The sequence below is a fragment of the Ailuropoda melanoleuca genome, chromosome 5, assembly GCF_002007445.2.
Source record: "Ailuropoda melanoleuca isolate Jingjing chromosome 5, ASM200744v2, whole genome shotgun sequence".
Taxonomy (NCBI): domain Eukaryota; kingdom Metazoa; phylum Chordata; class Mammalia; order Carnivora; family Ursidae; genus Ailuropoda; species Ailuropoda melanoleuca.
The window spans coordinates 130,169,449-130,195,457 of record NC_048222.1 but is presented as its reverse complement, the minus strand read 5'-3'; the positions used below and the strand labels follow the sequence as shown (position 1 = coordinate 130,195,457).

General features: G+C 40.5%; 1 protein-coding gene across 1 annotated transcript in view; it reads right to left on the bottom strand.

Annotated features, from left to right (window-relative positions):
- Positions 1–19,595: 19,595 nt before the first annotated feature.
- NDNF (neuron derived neurotrophic factor) overlaps positions 19,596–26,009 on the bottom strand; it is an 18,794-nt gene continuing 12,380 nt past the window's right edge. Inside the window, exon 3 of the mRNA XM_034661677.1 lies at positions 19,596–23,710. Coding sequence (XP_034517568.1) covers positions 22,317–23,710 — 1,394 coding nt within the window. The 3' untranslated portion in view covers positions 19,596–22,316. The remainder of the gene's footprint in view (positions 23,711–26,009) is intronic.

Genomic DNA, 26,009 nt, shown 5'->3' with positions numbered 1-26,009 from the left:
GTTGGAGAGCTTTCCTTAATTTAAAAAACATGCGATCATATTTGTTTTCCCAAAGAAAATGTTGAGTGATCTCAGCCGAATTTAGNATTGGGGGATGTTGGAGAGCTTTCCTTAATTTAAAAAACATGCGATCATATTTGTTTTCCCAAAGAAAATGTTGAGTGATCTCAGCCGAATTTAGCATTCTGTGCCTACAGTGTCCACCTAGCCTTAAAAGTCCCACGTGCTTTTTGATAACTGATCTAGAAAGTTCCTAAATTATATAGTGCACTCATTTTTTTTTTTGGTAATGGCCAAATTTGGCCTCTTTCTGGTCTTTTGCTATTAAGATAATGAAGCCATAAGTATCCTTGAATATTTCACACATGTACCAGTCTATTTAGAAATGGTAATGTCTTCAGAAATAGCTGGATCTGGGGAAAACAAATGCTGGCAGAGCCAACTTCTGTGCCCATCCCGGTCTTCCATCTTGGGTTTACTCTCAGGCAGGCTCTCCCCACGTGGCCTAGAGTGGCTCTGTAGGCACACTCCCCAAGTTTAAATCCTGGCTCTCCCATTTACCAGTTGTGTGATTTGTGGAAGTTACTATATTTCTCTGTTTCTCTTTTCTCATTTTAAAAATGGAAGGAAAAATAATCACTATTTTATGTGATTATTTGGGGAATTAAATGAGATTCTACATGCAAATTATTAATACATGTTTTATTAGGGTTCCTGGATCATCGTAAACACTGAATAAATATTAGCTATTATTATTGCTGTTTTTCTAAATAATTATTGAACCAATCAAAGGCTAAATGCTCTGACGGAGAAAAATCAACCCAGCTAAACTATATGGATTAAGAATAGTGAAATTTCTCAAAAGATGCTAGAAAGAATAAAACGGCCACATATAGGCATATATACATACATACATACATATGCCTGATACATCCTATCATAGTCATAAAGTACAACATAAAACTAAAATCTGGGGGGCGCCTGGGTGGCACAGCGGTTAGGCGTCTGCCTTCGGCTCAGGGCGTGATCCCGGCGTTATGGGATCGAGCCCCACATCAGGCTCCTCCACTATGAGCCTGCTTCTTCCTCTCCCACTCCCCCTGCTTGTGTTCCCTCTCTCGCTGGCTGTCTCTATCTCTGTCGAATAAATAAATAAAATCTTTAAAAAAAACAAAACAAAACAAAAAACAAAAAACCCCCCTGGGCACCTGGGTGGCGGAGTTGGTTAAGTGTCCAGCTGGGTTTTGGCTCAGATCCTGAGATCGAGGCCAGTATTGGCGCTGTGTTCAGTGCAGTCTGCTTGTGGTTATCTCTCCTTCTCCTCTCTCTCTCTAAAGTAAATAAATATTTTTTTTAAAAAAACCTAAAATCTGAATAAATGTGATAGAGAATGAAAAAAAAATTGTCCAAAATACAATAGTGCTTACGGTTGAATGGCTGGATATTGGTATTTTTTTTAAAACTCCTATTAGATTTTCAAAAATGTCCATGACAAATACTACTGATTTTATAATAACATAACCAATAATCCATTCAACAAAATCTGATGGGAGTTCCTACTAGCTAGGCTCTCATCTGGGCGTTAGGAATAGGGAGGTGGGCAAGAGACGAAACTCCCTGCCCAGTGGAGCTCACATCTAAAGACAACAGCGCTCTATTACAAATTAAAAGAGAAGCAGACCTGGATTTGAGGACAGAACCCTTGGCTCAGTCTTGGCTCTGCTACTTGCAGCTGTGTGACTCTCAGGAAGTCACCTAACTTCTCTAAGCCCCACTATCCTCAACTAAAAGGTAGGGATCAAAGACCTACCTAGGTTACTGTGAGGACTAGGTGGATTCATGGGGATGTGAGGGTTCCAAAATGTAAATCACTGTACCAGTATATCAAGTGTGACTGGCGTGGGGTCTTCTATGCTTGTACCAGTTAAAAAAATAATACCGTCAAATTATTCTTACGAAAAAATGTGTCCACAGGAAGTACTAAATGCTGCAATATTTAAATCCTTTTATTGGACTTGTTTAATAGTGTGAAAACCTATCTGAATGTAAAGTTGTATCCTTGGTTGTTGCACTGGATGAAGAAACTGGATTTTAAAGTATCCAAGATCTCTTTTATTACTTAGTCTGGAAACATGAAAGAATCTTTGGATAAAGTTCACAGCCAAAGTTTTTATCATCTAGGAAAGCTGTCAGCTTTTTTACCACTCCTGAAACACATTTCCTAATTCTGCCTAATTTGCTAAAGGTTTTACGAACTCTTCTTCATTTAGATATTGCTGCATACATAAAATGTCGCTTTTTTGCTCTGCCATTTCATTTTCAGCATTTTTAGTGATTTCATCCAAGTAAAGCGTGCATAGAATTATTTATATTATGAATCAGAACTTTATTATTAAGCACCCACAGCCAGTGAGATCCCCCCTCCTCCCACGCAGGGCCCAGGGTATTCGATTCCTTGCCTTGACCCCTTGAGTCCCAGGACTGCATGGCGGGTTAGAGCTGGTTCCCTGTGCAGCCAGCCAGCCAGATCGCCCAACAGCCTATACCCTTCTGTGTAAGTTTCCATTGGCTCCCGGCTGGAGTACCCAGTGCTGTAGGGAATGAAACCGTCATAGTTACATTGGTAGCTGACAGCGTGCTGTTTTCCCATAGAAATAGTTACGATTTCTGTGGTTGAATTTTTTTCAAAGTTGGCTCAATTGAACTTGTCTTTTCTCTTTCTCTTGGTCCCAGTTGCATTGTCCCCCAAATGCTTCCCTTCCAACAGTCAGGCTCTGGAATTCAAGAGCAGAGCAATAAAACATTTCCCTCTCAGCTTCTCCTTTCGGGTTAGATTTACATCTTCATTTAGAAGGAAACAAGAGGGTATCTTTTGTAGTGTAAACTTTCTATACTTACTCTTAAAGCAGCCCACGCCATGAGTTATTGCTAAGATTCTAATTCCACCCACTAGTCTTACTTGAAATCCCCCAAATCTTTATCTTAGAGACAGGAAAAACAAACAAAGCCAACAACAAAAGCTTCCAGGGGTGCTGCCGACTGGGGGATCCCAAACCCTCACGGGCTCCTGCCAGCGCTTTGGTAGCAGGGGAGAGGCAGAAGGCCCGCCGCAGAGAGCCCTGTGCGGGCTGCACCCCGCTCCTGCGCTGCAAGGACTGGCCTCTCCACAAGGCCTCTGCATTATTCCACATGTGACAAAACCCAGCAGCAGCATTCTCTCCTCTCCCCGCTGAGGCCACCCTTCTTTTGCGGTGTTTATGGCTCTTTCTGACTTGAAAGGACAGAGGGATGTCGAGTCTCGGCTTGCGCACCAGCTCTGGCATTTACTAGCGATGCCTTTGGCTCTGACAGGCAGTGTTTAGTTCCACCCAGAGGCCTGCAAACAACTGGTACCTCGTAAGCTTTACGCAGTTGTTCCCCTGATCACTGCGCCTCCGCACCTCAGTTAGTGGGAGTTGGTCCGGACTTGTTTACCGAAAGAAAATAGACTTTGATTAGGCATGGAATGCGGCCGAAGTGTGGCCAAGAGGAGAACTGACTTCTAGGCCAATCTCTCGTTTTCATGTTTTTATTGCAAACTGGTAAATGCTATTTCTATAGCAAAGCTCCAATGTGAGTAGTTTGAATGCTCGGTGTTATTGCACGTTGGAAACATGGAGAGGTCATGGATGGCACATTCCTGAGCATCACTTTTCCCACTGAACCCCGAAACGTATACCTGCATGGAGTTTTGATGGTTAAACATACTTCTGAAAAGTAATTACGACTCTCAGGTTAAAGTTTGCTAACTCATTTTAAAATTGTGCCTGTGAATGGAAGTGCCAAACAAAGGAAATATTGTAGAAAAAAAAAAGCCTTTGAGGAGAAATCAAGGAAAAGCCTCTGTAACGTACCCTGTGACGCCGGGCAACCTGCTGAATGCTCTAAGACCATTTCTTTGACTTTAAACTGAGGACTGTCCGCTGTATCCGCTGAGAGAGCTCTTCCACGATTAATTATCTGTAGTAGTCTCTAGCTCTGTCATTTTATGACTTGCTAGAAATTACTTGGTGTGGAGGGGTGAGGTGGTTTCCATTCTGTTTCTGAATTGTTGACAAGGTATATTGTTCCTTTCTCATCCTTTGAGCCCATCTGTTTCATAACACTGTAGATTTACAGCCCTTGTTTCAAGGCACCCACGTTATCTAGATGGCAAGTGTGGAGGGTCACAGAATGTTTTTAATAAGTTAGGACTGAAACAGCAGGACCATTACATAAGCTTCTCAGGATGAGGCCTGTGTTAAAGAAACTAATCACAGAAGCTCAAGTCATAACATTAAGCAGACCCCGAAGAGGGGCTTTTATCCTCTATTGCAAACAGTCATTTTTAGGTGGCCCTCGGTGAAATGTAATGTTTGGATAGTACATTTAAATGGTAGGGTTGGCCAGGTCCCCATGCATAGCTTATTATTAACACATACTTTTTCTTCTTTTATTGAAGTGATAAATTTTCTACAGTTGTTTTGTGATGGAGGCAATGGGAAGCCACTGGATTTTTACAGTTTCAAATGCAGGTGTTTTTCTGAGACTCGGTTAGCGGTGTTTTCTGGGGACTCCATCTGGTTTATAAGTAGGCAAAGGAAGTGTGAGAGGAAACTTTAGTAAAACTAATGTCAACACAAAGATAACAATTGAAGGCTAACATTTAGTTTCAATGCAGTTTTCTCTTTTGATCCTGTTGTCTGCAATGGTGTCAGCAACCTTGAATTTATTTATGGCTCCTTGCTATAATCTAGCTATGTGTGAAAGCCTGGTACCAGCCTTCCCTAAATGCCTTGGTGATAAAGGTCAGCCCAGAGCACAAGCATGAGGGGAAGCAACTATCCTGACTCTGTTCTGTTTGATCTAGCAATAACACATCTGGCCAAAGTTAGAAGGGACTTCTACAATCGATGCAAATTTAGAGGTGGGTATATAGATGTGTATCTTACAGATTAATACATACATACCTAAACAGGCATTTAAATATGCCCTGGTAAGTTGAATCTGGAAAGAGAAGGCTGAGGTCAAAAGTAATAAAAATTAAAAGACATGCAATGCCCCAAAGCAACAATTTCTAATTGTCTCTTCGGGTCTGCAATCAAGACTAATGCTCCTGACCAAGAGAAGAAAGTCAACAGCACAGAGGGAGTTTCCACATTCTTGAGTTTCTGGAACTTAGATGTTATACCTTCCAGAAAACTAACTCCCTTAAAATTGTGACCCAACATTTGTAAAATTTTCTTAGACAGTACAGTCTCTACCTAAACGTGAAGATCAAGTGTGCAAAACAGCTGAAATAACACCCCTAAAGGTTGTTTTGTTTAGTAGCATCTTTCTTTTATCCATTGAAAACGATGAAGAGATATTTGTTTGGGTTTCTAAATTCCATTTGCTCTGTTAAAACAACATTGCAGCCAAAAGACCCTAATGAAAGTTTCCCTGTGACAAGCCTAAACAATGATCCAAGAGGAATGAAAAACCAAACTAATGAGAAAATGATGTAAAAGGCCAGCTTTCTGCTCTCCCCACAAGGATTTTAATTACAGAGAAATCAACAGCTGTGCCAGGGGTAACACGGGAGTGCTGGCCATGCAAAATAACACCTTGGAGTGGAATGAATTTGAAGTAAATGGGCTGGAAATATTGGCTTTCCAAGCAATCAACAACAACACATGAGGGAAAACATGGAGTCTTTAATTTGGTGAAGTGTGCTGATTCCAGACTTCTCTGTGGCGGCTGATTCCGGTGAGTGTGCACATACTCGTGATCCCGGATTAATGGGAAAATAATCTTTCACTTAAACTGTCCATCATCGATCTGGGAGAGTAAGATCATGTTCGGGGCCTTATAAGCCGTTGTATACTTTCTCCGCTTATAAAAGTGAATGTTCCTTTGACTTTATGACTTACTGTAGAAATATATTATTCTTTATCGTCATGACTTTTTGTGCAGCTCAACAGAGGCAGAAAATTTTAAATAAAAGTTTTCTCTTGGTTTCAGAGGGCTTATGTCTTTTTACCCTTGTCATTTCTTTCTATAGGAACGTTATAGTGAACTTAGGTAAATTACCTAAAAGATGTTCTTATTAATCAGCCCACTAATGAGAAGGGCAGATATGCCCAGTGAGTACCTGAAATACTGTTGTGTCAACCAAAAATGTCATGGGATTTCTCAAATGGGCTCACCTAGTAAAATAATGCAAAATCCAAAGAAAAAGAGCAGTTGTCTTCAGCTTTTGTGACTAGAGAGTAACCCTAGGTTTTACTTTAATTTTTCACATGAGTATTGGAATACCCCTCATTTACTTGAAGGTTCTATTACATGTTGCAAAATGCAAGAGGAATCACTCCTGTCGAGGGAATTAATTCAGCACTTGAGTTCACCAGTCAGGGGTGTGGCAAGGTGTGGCCCCACTCACTCTGGACCTTCTTCTCTTGGGGACAGGCAGCTGACCCTGGTGGCGACACCGCCGAGTTCCTCAGGGTTTTCTGTCAGGAAGGCAGCTTTGGGAAGTGGAAACGGCCTGTGCGTTAAAGTCAGAATGACTTTGAGGCTCAGCCTTAGGATCGGGGCAGTTTGCTGGACCTTTCTGAGCCGCAGTTTGCTTAACAAAGCAACTCGTCCAAGGTGACCTTGTTAGTAGATGAAGGAGCTGGCATATGAATTTAAGGCCCTCTGACGTTAGGCTTGTGCTACTTTCAGCTTTATTTTCTTGGCGAAGACACATATCTCACATGTAGTCAGTGTAGACGGTTTAAGCATATATGGGTTTCATTAGAAGGCTCTGCTTCCTTCCTGAATGCTTTGCAAAATTCTGGCTGCGCCTCAAATCATAGCAAACTGCCACACCTCGGGCTCTGACTGAGTGCTCTGTGGCTGTGCTGCCTGCCGCTCTCGTCTGCCCCCCGTGACCCGGGTTCTGCTGCGTGCAGGGCCCAGGAGAACAATGCCGAGGCGGAGAACTTCCACATTTTAACACGGACATGTCAGAGTCAAGGCCAAGGTCTCTCAATCCCTGAAAAACAGGGCTACATTCTATCAGTTCCTTTTACCTCCTTCTCTTGTTTTATTTAAATTATATCTTAATGATTGAAACTGCTTCTAAAGAATTGGATGCTTTCTTCTCCCTTTCCTCCCCAAGCTAAAATATTTAGGACTCAGAAAATATTTGGGCTGGACTTTGGCTCTCTTGGCTGTACATTGTTACTGCTGGAGCCAGCAGTAACCTCAGTGGGTAGCTGCCTCATCTTGGTTGTCAAAAAGAATAGTTGAGTGTTGGCTAGACTACACTTTCTGGGAAGGCAGTGATGGTATCTGCTTTTCCCCTATTATTATTATTTTTTTAATAATAATTTTTTATTATGTTATGTTAGTCACCACACAGTATATCCTTAGTTTTTGATGTAGTGTTCCATCCTTCATTATTTGTGTATAACACCCAGTGCTCCATGCAATATGTGCCCTCCTTAATACCCATCACCGGCCTAACCCAATCCCCCAGCCCCCTCCCCTCTGAAGCCCTCAGTTTGTTTCCCAGAGTCCACAGTCTCTCGTGGTTCATTCCCCTTCTGTTTACCCCCCCTTCATTCTTCCCTTCCTTCTCCTACCGATCTTCCTGCTATTTCTTATGTTCCATAAATGAGTGAAACCATATGATAATTGTCTTTGTCTCCTTGACTTATTTCACTTAGCACAATCTCCTCCAGTCCTGTCCATGTTGCTGCAAATGTTGGATAGTCTTTCTTTCTGATGGCTGAGTAATATTCCACTGTATATATGGACCACATCTTCTTAATCCAGTCATCTGTTGAAGGGCATCTCGGCTCCTTCCACGATTTAGCTATTGTGGACAATGCTGCTATGAACATTGGGGTGCATATGGCCCTTCTCTTCACTACGTCTGTATCTTTGGGGTAAACACCCAGTAGTGCGATGGCTGGGTCATAGGGTAGCTCAATTTTTAACTTTTTAAGGGACCTCCACACTGTTTTCCAAAGTGGCTGTACCCACTTGCATTCCCACCAACTGTGTAAGAGGGATCCCCTTTCTCCACATCCTCTCCAACATTTGGTTTCCTGCCTTGTCAATTTTTGCCATTCTAACTGGCATAAGGTGGTATCTCAATGTGGTTTTGGTTTGAATTTCCCTGATGGCTAATGATGTTGAACATTTTTTCATGTGTCTGTTAGCCATTTGTATGTCTTCTTGGAAAAGTGTCTGTTCATATTTTCTGCCCATTTTTTGATTTGATTATTTGTTTCTTGTGTATTGAGTTTGAGAAGTTCTTTGTAGATCTTGGATACCAGTCTTTTATCTGTAGCACCATTTGCAAATATCTTCTCCCATTCCGTGGGCTGCCTCTTAGTTTTTTTGACTGTTTCCTTGGCTATGCAGAAGGTTTTTATCTTGACAAAGTCCCACAAGTTCATTTTTTCTTTTGTTTCTCTTGCCTTTGGAGATGTATCATGAAAAATTTTCTGTAGCCAATGTCACAGAGGTTGCAGCCTATGTTCTCCTCTATGATTTTGATGGATTCCTGTCTCACATCGAGGTCTTTCATCTGTTTGGAGTTTATGTACCAAATACCTAGCATGGTACCTGGTCCACAGATAGCACCCAGCAAATATCTGCTGAAGAAATGAATGAATTAAAAAAAAAAAAAAGCAACCAGTGACTTTAGTTTTACATTGGTTTGTATATTCATTTATTCATTCAGCAAATATTCAGTAAGCTGAATACAGTGGATACATCCATTTAAGAACTTACGGATATATGTACACCTAGAACATTCTGGTAGATTCACTAGAAAACTATATTTTTCAGTACTTGACCATGCTGGAATCATTTTTAAGATTTTTCAGGTCACAAGGCAACATCTACTTCTTTTAATATATTCCACTTTTTAAAAAAATTTAGATTTACTGGAAAATTGTGGATAGTACAGAGGATTCCTATATACCTTACACCCAACTGTCTTATTATTAGCATTATATATTCCTATATCATATTTGTTACAATTAATGAACCAATATTGATGCATTATTATTAACCAAAGCCCATACTTCACTGATATTTCCTTAGTTTTTATTTAATGTCCTTTGGCTCCTCTTAGGTGTGACCATTTCTCAGGTTTTCCTTGTTTTTGATGATCTTGACAGTTTTGAGAAGTACTGGTAAGGCATTTTGTAGAATGTCCCTCAGTCAGAATTTCTCTGATGATTTTCTCATGATTAGGTTGGGGCTATGGGTTTTTGGGGCCCGAGTCTATGGAAGATCATGTCAGGGTACTTGCTATCAAGATCAGTATCATTGTTGATGTTGACCTTAATAACTTGAACCCAAAATTCATATATTGAAAACCTAATACTTAAGCTGAAGGTATTAGGAAGTGGAGCCTTTGGGAGGTGATTAGCTCTTGGGGGCAGAGCCCGCATGAATGGAATTAGTGTCCTTATAAAAGAGACCCAGAACGCTAGCTCATCCCTTCTACCATGTAAGGACACACTGAGAAGTTGGCAGTTGGCAACACTTCATAGGGCCCTCACTAGAACCTGACCATAATGGCACCCAGATCTTGCGCTTATAGCCTTCAGAACTGTGAGAGTTAAATTTCTGTTGTTTATAAGCTACCCAGGATGGTATTTTGTTATAGTAGTCCAAATAGACTAAGACAGAAACCAAGATCTGGGTGTTAGGTGTGCTTATTGCTGGGATATCATTGCTTCTAGGCCCTCTCAGCTGACAAAACATGGAAATTTGTGTATGTATGGTCAGCTGTGTATATACATATATTGATTAATTTTTCCACATGTAAATATCTGTATCTATCTTAATATAAACATGAGTTTATAATGGTATCTCCAACTCTATTCCATTACCACATGGATCACTCACTCTAGCTTCCTCATTTCCTTGCTTATTGGTAAAGTCCCATTCCAACAGTGAGAAACCTGTCTTTCCATCTGCCATACATTTTATCTAATCGTACAATTCCTGTATACATGTGTAACAGTATCAGAATTAACACTTAGCTCAATGGGAAACAAGTTTATCAACTGGACTACAGTGCCCACGTAGTTTCTTTTGCTCTTAATCTTACACATTTTTCAAAGTAACTTAGGTCAGCAACTTTCCCCCCATTCCCTACAGTGAGATTGTTTCATACGTTTGTAATACAACTAGATTCTCTGGTCAAAATCTGTGTTCCATTCTGAGATGTCCGGACTTCTTAAATGATTCCTTAAAATTTGCATGCATTAAGGTATACTGGTAGAATATAACAAAGTAAAGATAAATAAGCAAAGTGATCAACTCATGTGCTTTAAAAAACAGTATAAAAGCAAAGAAAGCAGACTGAAGAAAGAAATGAAGTTAACGTTGGAAATTAACATAAAACCCAGAGAAGGTGGTCCAAGATGGTGGTGTAGGAAGATACTGAACTCACCTCCTCCCACAGACACACGGAATCAACAGTTACATATGAAACAATTCCCTGAAAAAGACCTGAAAACTAGCTGAAGAGTTCCTTTACAACAATGAGAAAAGAGCCCCATCAAGATGGTAAAAGAGGCAGAGAAGCTGTCTCACAAAAACCCCACCCCAGTGGTGTGACCTACAATCAGGAGGGGTCTCACATATCTGGAGCTTCTTCCTGAGGAGCGAGGGGTTTGTGCCTTACCTGAGGCACCCTTACCCTCGGGTCCTGCAATGGAGAGACAAGCGCCCAAAATGTCTGGCTCTGAACACCAATGGGGCTCACATCCAGTAGACTGAGAACCAAGGGCTCTTGGGAACCCAAATCCTTCTCAGATAGAGCCGGGGGGGGTGCAAAATGTGCAAAGGGGGTCAAGAGGTAAAACTTCCAGTTATAAATAAATAAATCATGGGGATGTAGTAAATCAAAAAGAATAATAATAAAGACACTTGTTAGAAAATTTAGAAGATTAAAAAATTTAGAAGCTTCTGCTTTCTTTGAGAAAAATAAAACAATAGATAAGTTCATGAGAAGCTTTTAAGAAAATAAGACACAAGTAATTTGAAAAATAATTTAAAAAGTAAACTATATATAGACAGAATATTTAAAGACTGTAACATAATACTGTGAACAATTTTGGAACAGGGCATTTGAAAATTTAATGACAAGTTCTAAAGGAAAATATGAGTTAAAATTTTGAAGATGGAATAGGAAAACTGAGTAGAATACGATTAGTAAACAAATAGAATAAGTAGTCATAAGGCTCCAAAGGATGATAGAACCAGATGGTTCCCAGGTGTGTTTTATCAAATATTCAAAAAACCAATAACCCCTAATATTATACAAATTGTTTCTGAGGATAAAGAGAAAAGGAAAGCCTCCCAATTAATTTTGTGAGGCATAGATAACTTTTGTAAGAAAACCAGACAAAGGCAGTAAGAGAAAGAAAAATTAGAATGCATTCTCATTCTGGAACACGAGAGTATAAATTCAAGACAAATATTTTATGGTTATTATATTCTATACATGCTTTTTGTAAATAACTTCATATCCTTTGTGCATTTACATAAAATACATATAATTTTTTTGTAAATACGTATAAATCAGATGTACAACAAACCAGATGTTGGCATAAACTTTGTATTTTATCTTACCCAAAATGCAGATGCAGTAATAATTTTTATTATACACTCTTTAAAAATACTTTTCAATTCTTAGTTTAGTCCAGTATAGGTCCTTTGAGAGTAGTTTCATTTTCTTTTTTATGGTCGCTTTGTTTAATCAGAATTTGGAATGAGCATGAAATAGGAATATTAAAGCTATTTGCTCAAGCTTTTGTTAGAGAAGAGTGTGTTACCCTAGGTAAGGAGGTAACTGAGGCAAGCTTGAATGACCAAAAATTGAGCTTACTTGGGAACAGCAGAGGGATTGCAATTGGGGAAATGCAAGTGCAGTAAGCTCTAGGGAGGCCATTGAAGATCTGGGGTGAGTTGTACTTTTGGGCAAGGAGTGCAAAGAGCAGAAAGTCTAGGCAAGTTCTGGTCAGTAAGTTCATTGGCTTGAGAATGGGGAGAGATTCTTGTCAGATGTTCAGTGGTCATGAGATAAGTTTTGGTTTTCTATGGGAGATCTGTCTCTTGGTTCTTAAGTTTCATTCTCCTGATGGTACATGCGCGAGGTTCTCCATTTCACAGCCTCTGGTTCCATTTTAGTTGGAAATCCTTTCAGGTGGCTTTACATTTAACTCCCAGGGGACCGAGATGCTGTTGGCTCTCTTCAGTGCCTGCCCTATCAGTCCCCTTCCCGAATGCTCCAAGGGCAGCAGACAAAGGAGAAAGCTTCAAGGTGATTTGACTGTGGCTGAAATTTTCACCCACCGCAGAATTGTTTGGGAGTAATGGTGGAAAGATAAGACTTTCCTTCCTCACTGTTCCTTCCCCGGATAAGAAACTGATTACAGCTCAACACACATGCAGAGTGAAACATACTTTGAAAGGACTCCTTTCCTTGCTTTTATTGGATTAAGTGGGTGGGGGGGGTAGAGGTTTGTGAGGGCAACAGTCAAAGAGAAGCGAGGGGGTGACCTGCTTTTAACCCAACCTCTATATCACATGGATTCGGGGACAATGTAGATCGTCAGCTTTACTTGCCAAATGTCAACTTGATTAGTGTGGAACAGAAACGCGGATCATCCCAAACAATGTGTAATATAAATGTTAACATAAAAATCCCTAAAACCGGGCTTCACAAACGTTTCCTTTGAACTCATGTTTGAGTATATTTCTCTGTTTCTTAGAATTATGTGTGCATTAACCTCTAAGCAATATTCCATATTGTGGGGGTGAGCACTCCCACAAAGGTGCAGATGTGGCCGAAGAAGACGAGTTCTGAAAGTGTTTTACTTGTGTTAAAGAAAAAGTTACTCAGACATCTGTTAAGAGGGTAGGACGGACTTCATTCAAGACTGTTACACTAGGTCTAGAGATGACTGCAGTGGGGTTTTGCCGTAGTGGAGAGGGATCCAGTTCGAGTCTAGAAACAACAAAGAGAAGCAGGGGTTTTCAGCCAAGTGGCAGGGTGGGGGAGGGGTCTGCAGATGGAAAATGACTATGAGAGGATGGTCATTCTGGCTAAATGGACTGAACAGGATTCTTGCTGCAGGCAAGCCTGGACGGTAAGATATTATCTGGGCGGTGATGAGGAATGAGGGATTTGGTCAGCTATCAAGAGCTATCAGGTATCTGGGGTACAGGATTCTAGCAGGATTTTTTTTTTTTTTTTTTGAGATAGAGACAGAGCATGAGGGGGAAGGATTGGGAGAAGCAGACTCCCTGCTGAGCAGAGAGCCTGATGTGGGCTCGATCCCGGGACGCAGGGATCATGACCTGAGCTGAAGGCTGAAGCCACCAAGCCGTCCCTCTAGCAGGATTCTTGCTAAAACTGGCCTATGCAGAAGCTGCCAGGACTGAGGCTTTAGTCCAGGCCTTGACAGCTTAGATGACAAGCCGCAGGAGAGTTAGGGCAGAGAGAGTCATTGGCACTTGTTGGGAGAGAAAGCTCATGTGTCACAAGGGACGGAGGAGAGGCCGGCGTTGATTCAGCAGTGACCTTGAGGATGGTGTCATCTGTAACTGCGGTAGGTCACCCCCGTGTGTTTATGCTGATACACACTTCACACGTCTGAGGGCCACTTCTGGGAAGAAGCGATGTGTAAAACAAAAGAGAATGAGATCAAGCCGACATGGAATGAGGACCAAAAATCAAGTTCGATGATAAAAGCCAGTTACAAAACAGTGTATTTAGTATAATTCCGTATTTGAGAAAAATCAATAATAATAATAAATATTTGTTTATGTACAGGGAAGGAAAAAGCACTGGCATGTGAACAGAATTGTAGAAAGTAGTTTTCTTTGGGGAATGAAATTAGAGTGAAGATTCGAGTTTCATGTTACGTGTTTTAGTCATGTTGAAGGGTTTTTTAATACCAAACGTTGCCTTAGGAATTCGGGGAAAATATTTTTAAAGTGGGGGAGGGGCAAGAGAGGCAGCAGGGCGCTCATCCCTCCTTCGCATTGTCCAGGAAAGAGCACCATTAAAGAAGCCACGTCGGCTACCTTCCCAGCCGCAAAGGCGGTACCCGAAACTCGTCAGCAGCTCCTTCCTTCCCCACGCAGGGCACAGGGCTCGCCAGCTCTCAGTCTGGGACTCAGGCAATAGCTATGTGCCTCTTCAGTGCGAAATACATAGGAAGACTTTGTATGGGAGTAAAGATGTAAGAAAGTGTATCAGAAGAGTATTAATAGCAAGTACCCGATGCACCAAGAAAGCAAATCCTTGGTGAAATGAGCACAAGTCCAACATACTGTGAAAGTGAATGTGTGCCCGTGGATTCCATAGAAACCAAAAGCAAGGTATAGGAGCCATGCCTTCCAGCATTGGCTTTATCTATAACCCTGGATTTGACACTGGGCTGTACCCCTATTAGCTGTGTGATGTTGGGGAAGCACCTTAACTTCTCTGACCTTTGATTTGTTTCTTCATCAGTAGAATGTGGAAAATAATAGTATCCCCCTCCTAAGACTGTCCTGTGTATTAATGTCATAATGCCTCTACTCGGGGCTTCACGTATAACGAAGGCCCAGTAAGTTTCTGCCATTAAAAAACTAACAAAAGAAGGCAAATATGTATAAAGGCAAAACTGAGACAAAACTAAAACCACCACAGACACCTATTTGTATTCTAAAACACAGAAGCATCAAATAAACGTTTATTGGCATCATCTTACCGACACACAGTATATCATATGTGAGCATTACAGCAATATATAATAAGGTCTGTAAGCAAATACCGAGCAAGATTGTTGTGGCATAGTATAAGACATCATTAAAATGGAAAAATTCTGCCCAGTTAAAGGAATTAAGCAATATTTTGTGAATGATTTCTCTTCCGTCTCCAGCTCTCTGTATTTATCTGTCAAAGATCATTTGTTTCTAAGTGTTCAGGCCAAGCTTTAAATGTATTTTAACTTTTTCCCATTTTTTATCAACCTTCTCTTCATGTATTCTCTTCTGATGGAATTCTGGTTCACTAATGAGCACTGGAGCTCGCAATCGCACGAGTGGAAGGAGAAAGATGCACGACTTTGGAGCCAGATGTATCCACTTCGTATCCACTTAGTGACCCTGAGCACATTGTGCAATTCCTTTGTTCTTTGGGGTACTTGTCTGTTCAGTGAGACTACAATAATGTCTTCATCTCAGAGTTTTTAGGATTAATTAACTGTATTTCCCACGCCTGGCACTCAGTATGTCCTTAAAGGTTGTTCGTTTCCCTGCTTTTCCAAAAGGAATCTTAGAGATCATCAGTCTTCTCATTTTACAAATGAGAAAGCTCAAATCACAGGAGTTAAAAAAAAAAAACAAAAAACCCACACGCCAAAAGTCCCGTTTCTACTATACTCTTTCCATGGCTGTCCTTTTTCCTAGAAGCTTAACTTCAATAGAGAAGAGAAAACTCAGTGGAATCAAAAAGTATTCTTTTCCTCTTTTTAATATAGGTAAGCCACCAAGAGATTTTTAAAGTAGGAGTACGTTTTATGAAAGGTAATAAGTAGTCAAGCACTGTCTTAAATCCACAGAGACATTAAAAACAGAAGTTCTGTGCTTCCAAGATTTCCATAGCAGAGCATAAATATTCTGTATGCTTTGGCACCAAAACTCCCAGAACTGAGTATTTATCTGCACATTTCAACTCAGGCCTCCCGGAATGCTTGCCCATGGACTTGGCAAAGGAGCGGGCGTTCAGAATTTAGAGCAGTCAAGTTTGCTCAGCACACAGCTGTATTTGAAGCGCGGCTCTCTGCCATTAGTCCACGGAACTTGCACAAAACACAAGCAATCCAAATGTCAATGTTGTGATCTTACCCTGCTGTCATACCTTTGTCATCTTTTTCCATACCTGAAGAGATCACCCGTGAGTAACCCAAGAGAACCCGTTATCCTGTACGTAATGGAAAAAAGCAAAAATTCCGCAACCTGTAATTTAGATCTTGGACTCTTTATTTGAGAAAGAATGGCAAGCTTTCTTCAGCAGGAAGGAGATACTCAATACTACCATTTAAAAATAGCCAGCCAAAAGAGCCTGTGATTTCTTTAAAAATTGTTCTTAAAGTGACATTTTACCATAGTAAAACTGGTTACGTTTTATTTGGTTACTTAAAAAGTATATGCATACTTGTTTGTCTCTCTTGCTTGTCTCAGTGCCTCCTGTCTCAGGTATACATTCTTACTCCGTCCAGAAAGAGTAGGACACGTTAAATGTCGCTAAGGCTACTTGTGGCTGCTAGGATACATGGAAACTCAGCCATTGGAAATGGGCCGTATTTGTGATTATACCAGTTGCTCTTAGCAAATGGCTCGTAGAGCAAACTAGATCTGCTGTTACAACCGTTACATGGTTAAGCCACAAGCTAGTGACTTGGCCGTGCGGATCCACAGATGAGCATGAGAGGGGTCAAACACGAAGGCCTAGGGATATCTCAGTGGCCCTTGAGGGTAACAAGCTGCTTCTAAAAACTGCTCTTGTTCTGACATTGTGGAACATTTCCCGCCTGAATGGTAAAAGCAACTATCACATTAATCCTATTTAATAGGTCTGAGTTCATTTTATAGGAAGGGATGAGACTGAACAGTCTAACCTCTAACCCTACTGTGTATTAATGTACTTGGTTCTGTTTGTTATAAACAGTTTTTCTCAGGATCAAAACCCTGTCAGAGTTATAATTAAGGATGGACATTTGGGGTTTTGTCAAGTATATCTTAAAACAACTGCATATGGGGCACCTGGGTGGCTCAGTCGGTTAAGCGTCTGATTCTTGGTTTTGACTCAGGTCGTGATCTCAGGGTTGTGGGATCAAGCCCCACATTGGGCTCTGAGCTCAGCACAGTCTGCTGGAGGATTCTCTCTCTCCCTCTGCCCCTTCCCCTGCTAGCAGTCTCTCTCTCTCTAAATAAATAAAATCTTTTCAAAATTCATTTAAAAAACGCTGTGTATATTATTCTGTGCTCCCTTATTTACACAAGTTAGAAGGATTATACCAAGAGCGAACTATAGATAAGAAATAGATTTGCTTATTTCCGAATTATGGCAACATTAATCTCGGCAGGTATTTATACAAGAAGAGAGAGAACCAAAACATTTTGAAATTGGTACTTAAAACTCAGTTTCTGACAACAATTTTGGACTCAAAAGCAAAGCAACACATTCATTACATCTCTTATTATAAGATGATTATTTTTTTTCCAGACTCTTCTGTCTGATTCTCATCACCCACAGTGAGAACTGATATGCTCTAATTTCTCTGTATTACACCTTTGTCTTAATTCAAATATTATTTAAAATTCTGAAGTCTTGGGATACATCCACATCCTGGGAGGGTGCTTGATGTGTCCATGGCTCGACGTCTCTAAACTTTACATTTCTGACAATTTTCAAGAAAACCTTACGCTTACATGAAAGTGCTCCCCTGTAGCCTAATGGGAGGATGAATTACATTCATCCTTATTTCTATTTTTTAATGAGTCTTTTATGAGGACTCAATGTTCCTCCTTGCACTACTTTCCTCCCCCTCTAACACTCCTGGGGTAGCTGATGCCGTCATATCTTCAGTGGCATCTGAATGATGACAAGATGGCAATGTAACTATGCCGAGGGCCATGCACTCTTCAACCTTGGAACCTAGTACTTGTCTGTGATGGCAGGAAATAGCCTTCTATTTACTTTACACTTTGAAAACATTTAAAAATATCTTTGAAAGAGGTATAAGGGTGGCTATGAAAAGCCATTCTCAGTAACTTTCTCTCTAAATTTTGATTACTAACTTTGTTTCTCAAAGATTGAGAAGGAGGAATGTGAATAAACAGAACGGAAAATCTTATCCAAATAACATGAACAACCCTTCCTAGGAAATGAGAATGTCAATCAGCGGGTACAATTTTAATAGAGTGAGTGGTGATCCAGGTCAAATTTTCCAGTGTAATTTTGCACATAAAACAGAATCCCAAATCTTGATAAAATTAAGCTACAGTAGGTCTCTCACTGCCCTTGTCCTCTCAGGCCCCTTACAGAAGGAAATTAGATAAAAACCTACTTTTCTCCATGCTCTATTTCATCTCCCTGCCCTCCTCTCTCCCAATCTCCACCTTCAAAGCGGCAACAAAGGCCCAAAGCCCAAACCACTGTATGTTTTTCTGGCTAAAATTCTCCGGGAAAAACCCAGTGAGGAGTGTGCCCTGATGCCTCACAGCTCATGTGGACAGCTACAAACAGAGGACAGCTGAAGTCTGGCCTGGTCTCTTCTCTTGGTGCTGCTGAGACAACCCGAAGTCAAGTTCCCAGATGATTTTATGTCTATCACACCCTATCAAAGTGGGGAAAGAAGTGGTTGGACATGCTCCAGATGACCTTGGTTTCAAGTTAGATGCTAACTTGTTTTGTTTTGCTTTGAAGCCAGCCTCGAAGTAGAGACAAAGCAGCCAACTCTGGAGGAGTAAAGAAACGCTTAACATGAAGACCTAGGGCGAATGTTAAATCGGGAGTATAGGAATCTGGGTTCTGGCCTTGTTGGGCCTCAATTTCTTCATCTGTAAAATGACGTAGTTGAAATAGATGATCTCTAAGAGGGTTTGGTAAAGTACTGGAAGAGATCCCGATTGGTTTTGGGTCCATTAGACCCTTGAATTGTATACAAAACTTAGTGTGTGTGTCTGCATGTTTTCACTGAATGCATCTGGACCTCCCAATCTATTAAGAATCATTAAGCTGATTTCAAACTGTAAAGTTCATCTAAGTGATTTTTTTTTTATTGAAGTCATTTCATTTGGCTTTTCAAGATACCAAAATCATAATTTTTTCAAAGGTACTCAGAGTAACGAAAATAAGAAATGAACATATCCTTTCCAGCACATACCCTTTAATCCATGCACATTTAGAAAATTAATGTAGACATTGATTGGNTTTTATTGAAGTCATTTCATTTGGCTTTTCAAGATACCAAAATCATAATTTTTTCAAAGGTACTCAGAGTAATGAAAATAAGAAATGGACATATCCTTTCCAGCACATACCCTTTAATCCATGCACATTTAGAAAATTAATGTAGACATTGATTGTAAAGTAATTTAACCAAGACATTCATCTGGTATAAGTTTTTATAGATTCTGAATAGTTTTAGATTTAAAAAATACAGGGCTTATCATTACAATTGATTAATGATCTTATAGCCCCAAGTTTGTGTGTGAATGAAAACCTAAAATACTTCGTGTCTTTGAAAATAACTAAACATAATTTTTTTCTTACAAGTTTGAAGTTGTCAGTTATAGGTTACACACACATTCTTAAGAAAATCCGAAATGGCCTTTAAGAATAAGTTGCTTTGCAATAATAAATAAGACAAAAAATCTATTTCCTTTTGGAAAATGATCCATAAGTGACTCCCCCCCCACGAATTAGTGATTCATACTCTGATAAGTATTTTGGAATCTGGGTAGTTCCACTACTTNTTTGAAAATAACTAAACTTAATTTTTTTCTCACAAGTTTGAAGTTGTCAGTTATAGGTTACACACACATTCTTAAGAAAATCCGAAATGGCCTTTAAGAATAAGTTGCTTTGCAATAATAAATAAGACAAAAAATCTATTTCCTTTTGGAAAATGATCCATAAGTGACTCCCCCCCCACGAATTAGTGATTCATACTCTGATAAGTATTTTGTTATCTGTTTGGACTATGAGAACTTTATTTTTATTTCTCTAGTCTTCAATTTCTTTTGAACCTGAAAAATAAAGATGGTGACCTTGAACTAAATGTCCTTAAAGATTCTTCCCTCCTCAATGATACAGTGGCTATCCTTGGGGTTCCAAATGCCCTGCTCTCAAAACAGCTATCCTAGGATTTTAATGAAGACAAGGTGGTGCTTTCATAGTAGCGACTTTCTAGCTCTTTGTTAATGAAGAAAAGTTTCTCTTTGTTGTCTCCGGTTCACGTGAGTGCTCCTAAAAATCTAACACATTAGTAAATGAGATCTTTATTTTTAATAGGTTTTTCCCTTTCTTTATGAGTGATAGAAGTTTCACAATGTGCATTTAATTTGCCTGTAAGCTCTAAAAGGAAAATTTCACTGGGGCCATGAAAGAATTCTCAAATTTATCCAGACTATGTAGAAACTACCATCGCAGCTGGCTGAAAGGTAAAAGCTTGGTTAAATTGACTTGGCCGGCTTCCCAGGGGTTTGCAGGCATTAAGCAATATCTGAGAGTAAGTCCATTGCCTTCGGAAGCTGCAATAACTCTTTGATCCACTGTCGTTCCATCTAGCACACTGCTCTATAATAACATATTTGTGAGTAATAAGAGAAAGTCAATTCTCCTTCCAAATGCACCATGTTTATAGCTTAGGCTGTAACATCTCTGGGATGTTGTCAGTTTTAAAGTTCTCCTTCCAGGTTGACTGGCCACATGGCCACTGGGCACATGTCCTTTCTTTTTCTTTTTAAAAATCTTTCAGGTACCATTACCGCTTTATGGAGATGTGATCAATTTTCTTTTGCTATCATAACCCAGAGAAGTTGGACGATGGCTTTTTAGGAGAGATATTTTATCCTCAGGTGGTCAGGGGACCTTTCATAACGACCCCCGCGTATACTCCCTCGGCCATAGCAATGCTCCGCTCCATAGGAATGCTACTGACGCGTGCCCGCCATATGAAGGGTGGTACCAGCATGTAGGGGACAATGTAGAGGTCAGGAGATTGCATCTGTCCCCACTTGTAGCTACAGGAGCGCTTTATAATTTCAGAATCAGAGAATTCTACAAAAGACAATGTCTTATAATACAAAGTATCTTCTGATGTCATCTTATCCGAATCTGTCACTGCCTGATTTATAAATGGGCAAGGGGACAGTGGGAGTTAACGGATTTCCCTAAAGTTACATAGCTTAGGTGGTTGCAAATTCTATACTCTTCTGAATCCTGATCTAATGTTCTCATGACAACTCATGTATAGAACTGTGGAGAATGAAATTATCTAAAGGTGCTCTTTGTGCAGTCTTCGTTACATGGTTTCTGTTATTATTGGCCTAAATTTTATCTTAATGCCTAAATTACTTTGTAAAAATTCATGAAAAATCAAAGTATCGGACTGTTAATGTTATCAAAACAGTAGCTTCTGTCATCTCATTACCAAATAAAGTCCAAATTGGTGGTTGCTAGATTGCTTCAGATAGACATTGAAGTCGTTATCTTGCTAATACTCAAACAGATGGAAAATACTTGGGATATCCCAATTTTGTACTTTAAATTGATGCTTATTTTTAAAATAAGTGCAATATATTTTAGGATGTTAAGAACGACCTGTTGAATCCTTATTAAGCTACAGTGTTTGGCTTAATCTATTCTTTTAAAATAAGTCTGTTGGAAGTCCCTCAACTCTCATGACACCTGGCTCCAATTCACCTTCCGAAAGCAAACTGTAGGAACTATCTCTAATGCCACAGTAACTTGAGAGAGCTGCAGTGTGCTATTTTAACTATTACAAGAAGGGTAGTTTCTGGTGCCAAATTATATAAGGGCGCAGTCTTGTGAACAGAATAGAAATTGAATACACCTTGGTAGCTGCTTGGGAAAACGAACAGTATATAATCTAATATCTTTAATTTTATGTACATGAATATAATGTATGTCAACTTTGTACATGAGATACATACAGTATTTAAACCTTTTACTCAACAGATAAGAATTTACAATAGCAATATAACTGACTAGAGGGCTGTCCACTTAATTATATACTTAGATTAGATCTGTACTTTAACAGGAAAAGAATTTAATAGTTTACAATCATAGAAACACTGACATTTAAAACGAGACTTTATAAAATAATTTATATATATCCTAGCATCTATAGAGAGGAATGATTTGCATTTGTGGATGTGTGCAATGCATGGCATATTTTAAATTTTCAGGTAATAAAATAATTTAGAAGCAGTTCATGCAGTGGTCAAAGCAAGGGATGGCAGTTCCTTCCAGATGCCCTCTCTCTTTGACACGGGCAGCAGACGCACACCAGGTACCATTGAGGCACTCTAGAACAAGGCTCCTCAACAGTGACTCATATAAACACCAATATACACAAGCTGATACCCTCCCCTGCACAGTCCAAGGACCGGTCACCACTCCTGTCAGCCGTAGGAGCAGTCAGTTCATATTTAAAGTGATTCCATGTCTCTCCCGCAGGTCTATGTAATCAGCATCTCTCCATACGAGGTAACTAACAGAACTTCCTGGTTTTCACGACTTTACTCTGATACTTCACCGAGTGCCCCCCATGTCCTATGACATACACATCCAGCAGGTAAGACTTTCCGGGCAGAAGTCCCTTAATTGTTTCCGTGGTCACTGCTTTCTGTAGGTTTTGACTGTGGAAATATTTACAGAGGACTTTCTCTGATTTCTTCCTCGTATCTGGTCCTAGGCATTGGTTCTGCTCTCTTTTCTTCTGGTCTTCATTGTAGCTGTCGTCCACTTCCTTTTTGTAGATGCAGAACTTGTTCCTCTCCTGAGTGCCTAGCCAAGCCACGGTGGCCGAAGAACAGGTGCGGAGCTTGTCGAAGGCTTTGATTCTTGTGTCTTCAGGAAGAGCGGGAAACGGCTGCTTGCTAGGCCTTGTGGTAGCCAGTATTTTCAACATCGATGCTCCTTTCTTGTGTCCTTTCAGTCGGATGAGATACTTCGCTTTGGGCTTTCCTCGAAGCTGAAACTGCCGAATGCCTTCCACATTCTGAGACAGGAGAAGTTTCCCGTCCCTTTTCACTTGGATTTGAATAGCATCCAGACAAGAGTGAATAAAGAAAGTGACTTTTTGGTGAGAAGAGACTGGCGCAAACCGTAAAAACTTGGCTCCCTTCCGTTTGACGAATACGTCCGTAACTTTCCCGTCTTTCAGCTCCACTGTCTTCTGTTTCGCTTCCTCCTTGGTCCTGGCGAAGGTGCCCACGTACGCCGTACTCATGTTGCTGTTGCTGTTGGCCACGAAGACGTCAAAGTAGTATTGCGTGTCGGGCTTCAGATCCGAGACGGTGAAGATGTTCTTGTTTCCGATGCAGATTTTCTGAATGTCGACCTTGGGCCTCGAGTAGACGTGCCGCCCCAGTTTCGGAGAAGGCTTTGCTAGGAAGCTGCGGTCTTTACCCGAATTCTCTGAAGGAAACCCGAAATGGGCAAAGTCAAATGGGCTGAAGTCCAGACCGGGTTTGGGAGCCATCATAAAAGCGTCATCTGCGCTCAGTTTGGCTTCTACGGCACAGAGACTTTTGAAATTGTGCTCTTTGTTGATGACCACACAGTACTGAATGGGTTGTCTCAGCAAGGAGGCCGTGGGGCTCGGTTTCCAGGCCAAAGTGACCGTGGTGCGTCCCAGGGAGGTGACATCTACTCTGGGGTCATAAGGTAATTCGGGGTAGGGCTGATCAGACTCTGGCGTTGTGGTGGCATAGACTTTGAAATGTGTGTCTTTCTCCGTTGAAAGAAGCTCCAACTGATATAAACCAGATGGGGAACTAGAAGATATAAAGTACTCCACATCGTTGCCTTTGTAGGAGAATAATTCCGTGCCTTCCTCATTAATGATCTGCTGCCTCTGCTGCTCCAGGGGCTCTGGGTCACCTAGAAGACATGAGAGAAGCACAAGCTACATGTCAGGGTATGTGCTGTGCCTTGCCCACCTTAAATTCTATTTTTAAGACTATCTTCTTTTTCCTCTGGTATAAAAATAATAATATGGGGCCCCTGGGTGGCTCAGTTGGTTAAGTATCCGATTCTTGAGTTCTGTGCAGGTCATGATCTCAGGGTTGTGGGACTGAGCCCCAAGTCAGGATCTGTGCTCAGTGGACAGTCGGCTTGGGATTCTCTCTTCCTCTCCCTCTGCCCCTCTCCCCACTTGTGCTTTGTGCTCTCTCTCTCAAATAAATAAGTAAATAAACAAATCTTAAAAAAATTATAATGTTCCCAGTAGATAATTGGGAAATAGAGGAAAAAGAACAAGATAAAAAATCACCCATTAATTCATGATCCCGAAGCAGTCCTTCATTAATATTTTGATTCATTTCCATTCAGTCCTTTACATAGTTTTATGTAAATTGATACTATTTTTTGTCTTTCTCTATAGCTTAGTAACATCTATTTTCATACACATATCTTCCCAGACAAACATCCATTTTGAATCCTGCCTTTCTCACTTAAAATTATTATTATATAATAAAATAATAATTTTTTAAAAAACAATGTTTTCATAAATATATAAATAATACTGTTGGTCAATTTTTGACAATTTAAGATAATGCTTATGTGTGTGTGTGTGTAGATAGATAGATAGATAGATAGATAGATAGATAGATAGATTTTTCTAAATTTAAATTAAAGCTTCAGGATAGTCTCCAATTTTTGGAAGTTTTAGGTCAAAGACTGTAAACCTTTTAGAGATTAATCCCTACTGTCAGTCTGTTTATCGAAAGGATTCAATCTGATTGCATTCTGATGGCCATCCATTTCACTACTTTTTCTCTTGCTACTAGTACTGGACAGTCTCTCATTAAAATATAGAATATAAAGCACCAGTAAGAGTACCTAATTTTCAGTGTAGAGAACACATGTCTAGGAATTATGGGAGGAAAGTATCAAAATCAAACTAAATTTTTCTATCTTTTTATTGTTAATATCAGATATCATATTGATGCCAGATAAGTTTACAGGACTTGGTGAAGGACTGGTTAGCCAGTGTGGGAATGTACCTTGTTCAGCTTCTTACTGCGAATTTAGTGAGGGATGTAGAATTTCACATCCCCAAACCATAAGATGAAAAATCTCAAGCAGTTATTTATTCTCTACCTGATGACGTACTTACCGTATGTTCCTACTTACAGCTGTCATCTCATCACTACAAGTAGCGCATCTTGCTAGCATCCTTTGCGTGGCACCAGTTACCAAGCCTTCCCTTTAAGCTATGAAGCCTTCACCCCTTAAAGGGAGCAGGTCACCCCGGGGCCTCCTATGGACTCTTCTCATTCCCCGTAACTTGGTATTTGCTTTCCACCATCTGCATCTTCTTTAAATGCCTAACATACCCTCCTACTGATTTTCTTGTCATCCTGGCCTTTCAATGGTGCTCAGTGCCTTTTTACTCCTCTTTTTGGTGTCACCCTTTACTCTCCAGAGATCCTGACTGCATACCGGAACCACCTTGGGGGAGATTTTAATAGTTCCAATGTCCAGATCACACGCCAGGATGATTAAATAAGAACCTCTAAGGGTGGGATCCAGGCATCAGTAGTTTTTAAAGGCCCCAGTGCTGATTCCAATGTTTGGGGGAGATTGCAAACCACAGCTAGAGAGTCTAGTCCCAACCTTTCCGTTTTCCTCACTCCTTCAGGCTCTGCCTCTGTCTCCCTTAACTGGTTTTTCAACCAAGATCACTGTCCTTTGGAGCCATCCCCCATTTCTCTCATCCCCATTGCGAAGTCTCCAGCTTCTTGCCCTATGCATCCACGCTGCTCTTTCTAGCGAAAGAAGGCCGTCTACACCACAGGTCTTTGAACTCTCCACCGAGAGGCTTGGGGCCAGAGTGGTCATGCTGCTTACCAGAGCCGTCCCCGCTCGCCTCCTCTGGCAGCTCTTGGAGACTCAGTTTCCACTCTAACGGTGCATCGCAGGGAGTTACCGTGACTGATAATGGAGTATTATCTTCTTCAACCACAAAGAAATACCTGTGGGGAAGTGGACCAATTCAGACTGAGATCATTCATTCTAGGACTTACCATCAAGAGTCGCTGGAAAAATCACAGGTTTCGTTTTTATTCATTTAACAGACTTACTCTGACCCCTTATGGAAAATATCATCTTCCTACCCATGAAGCTCTCTTTCACTCTTCTTCATTGATCCTCGAAGCACTTATCACTCCCTGACATA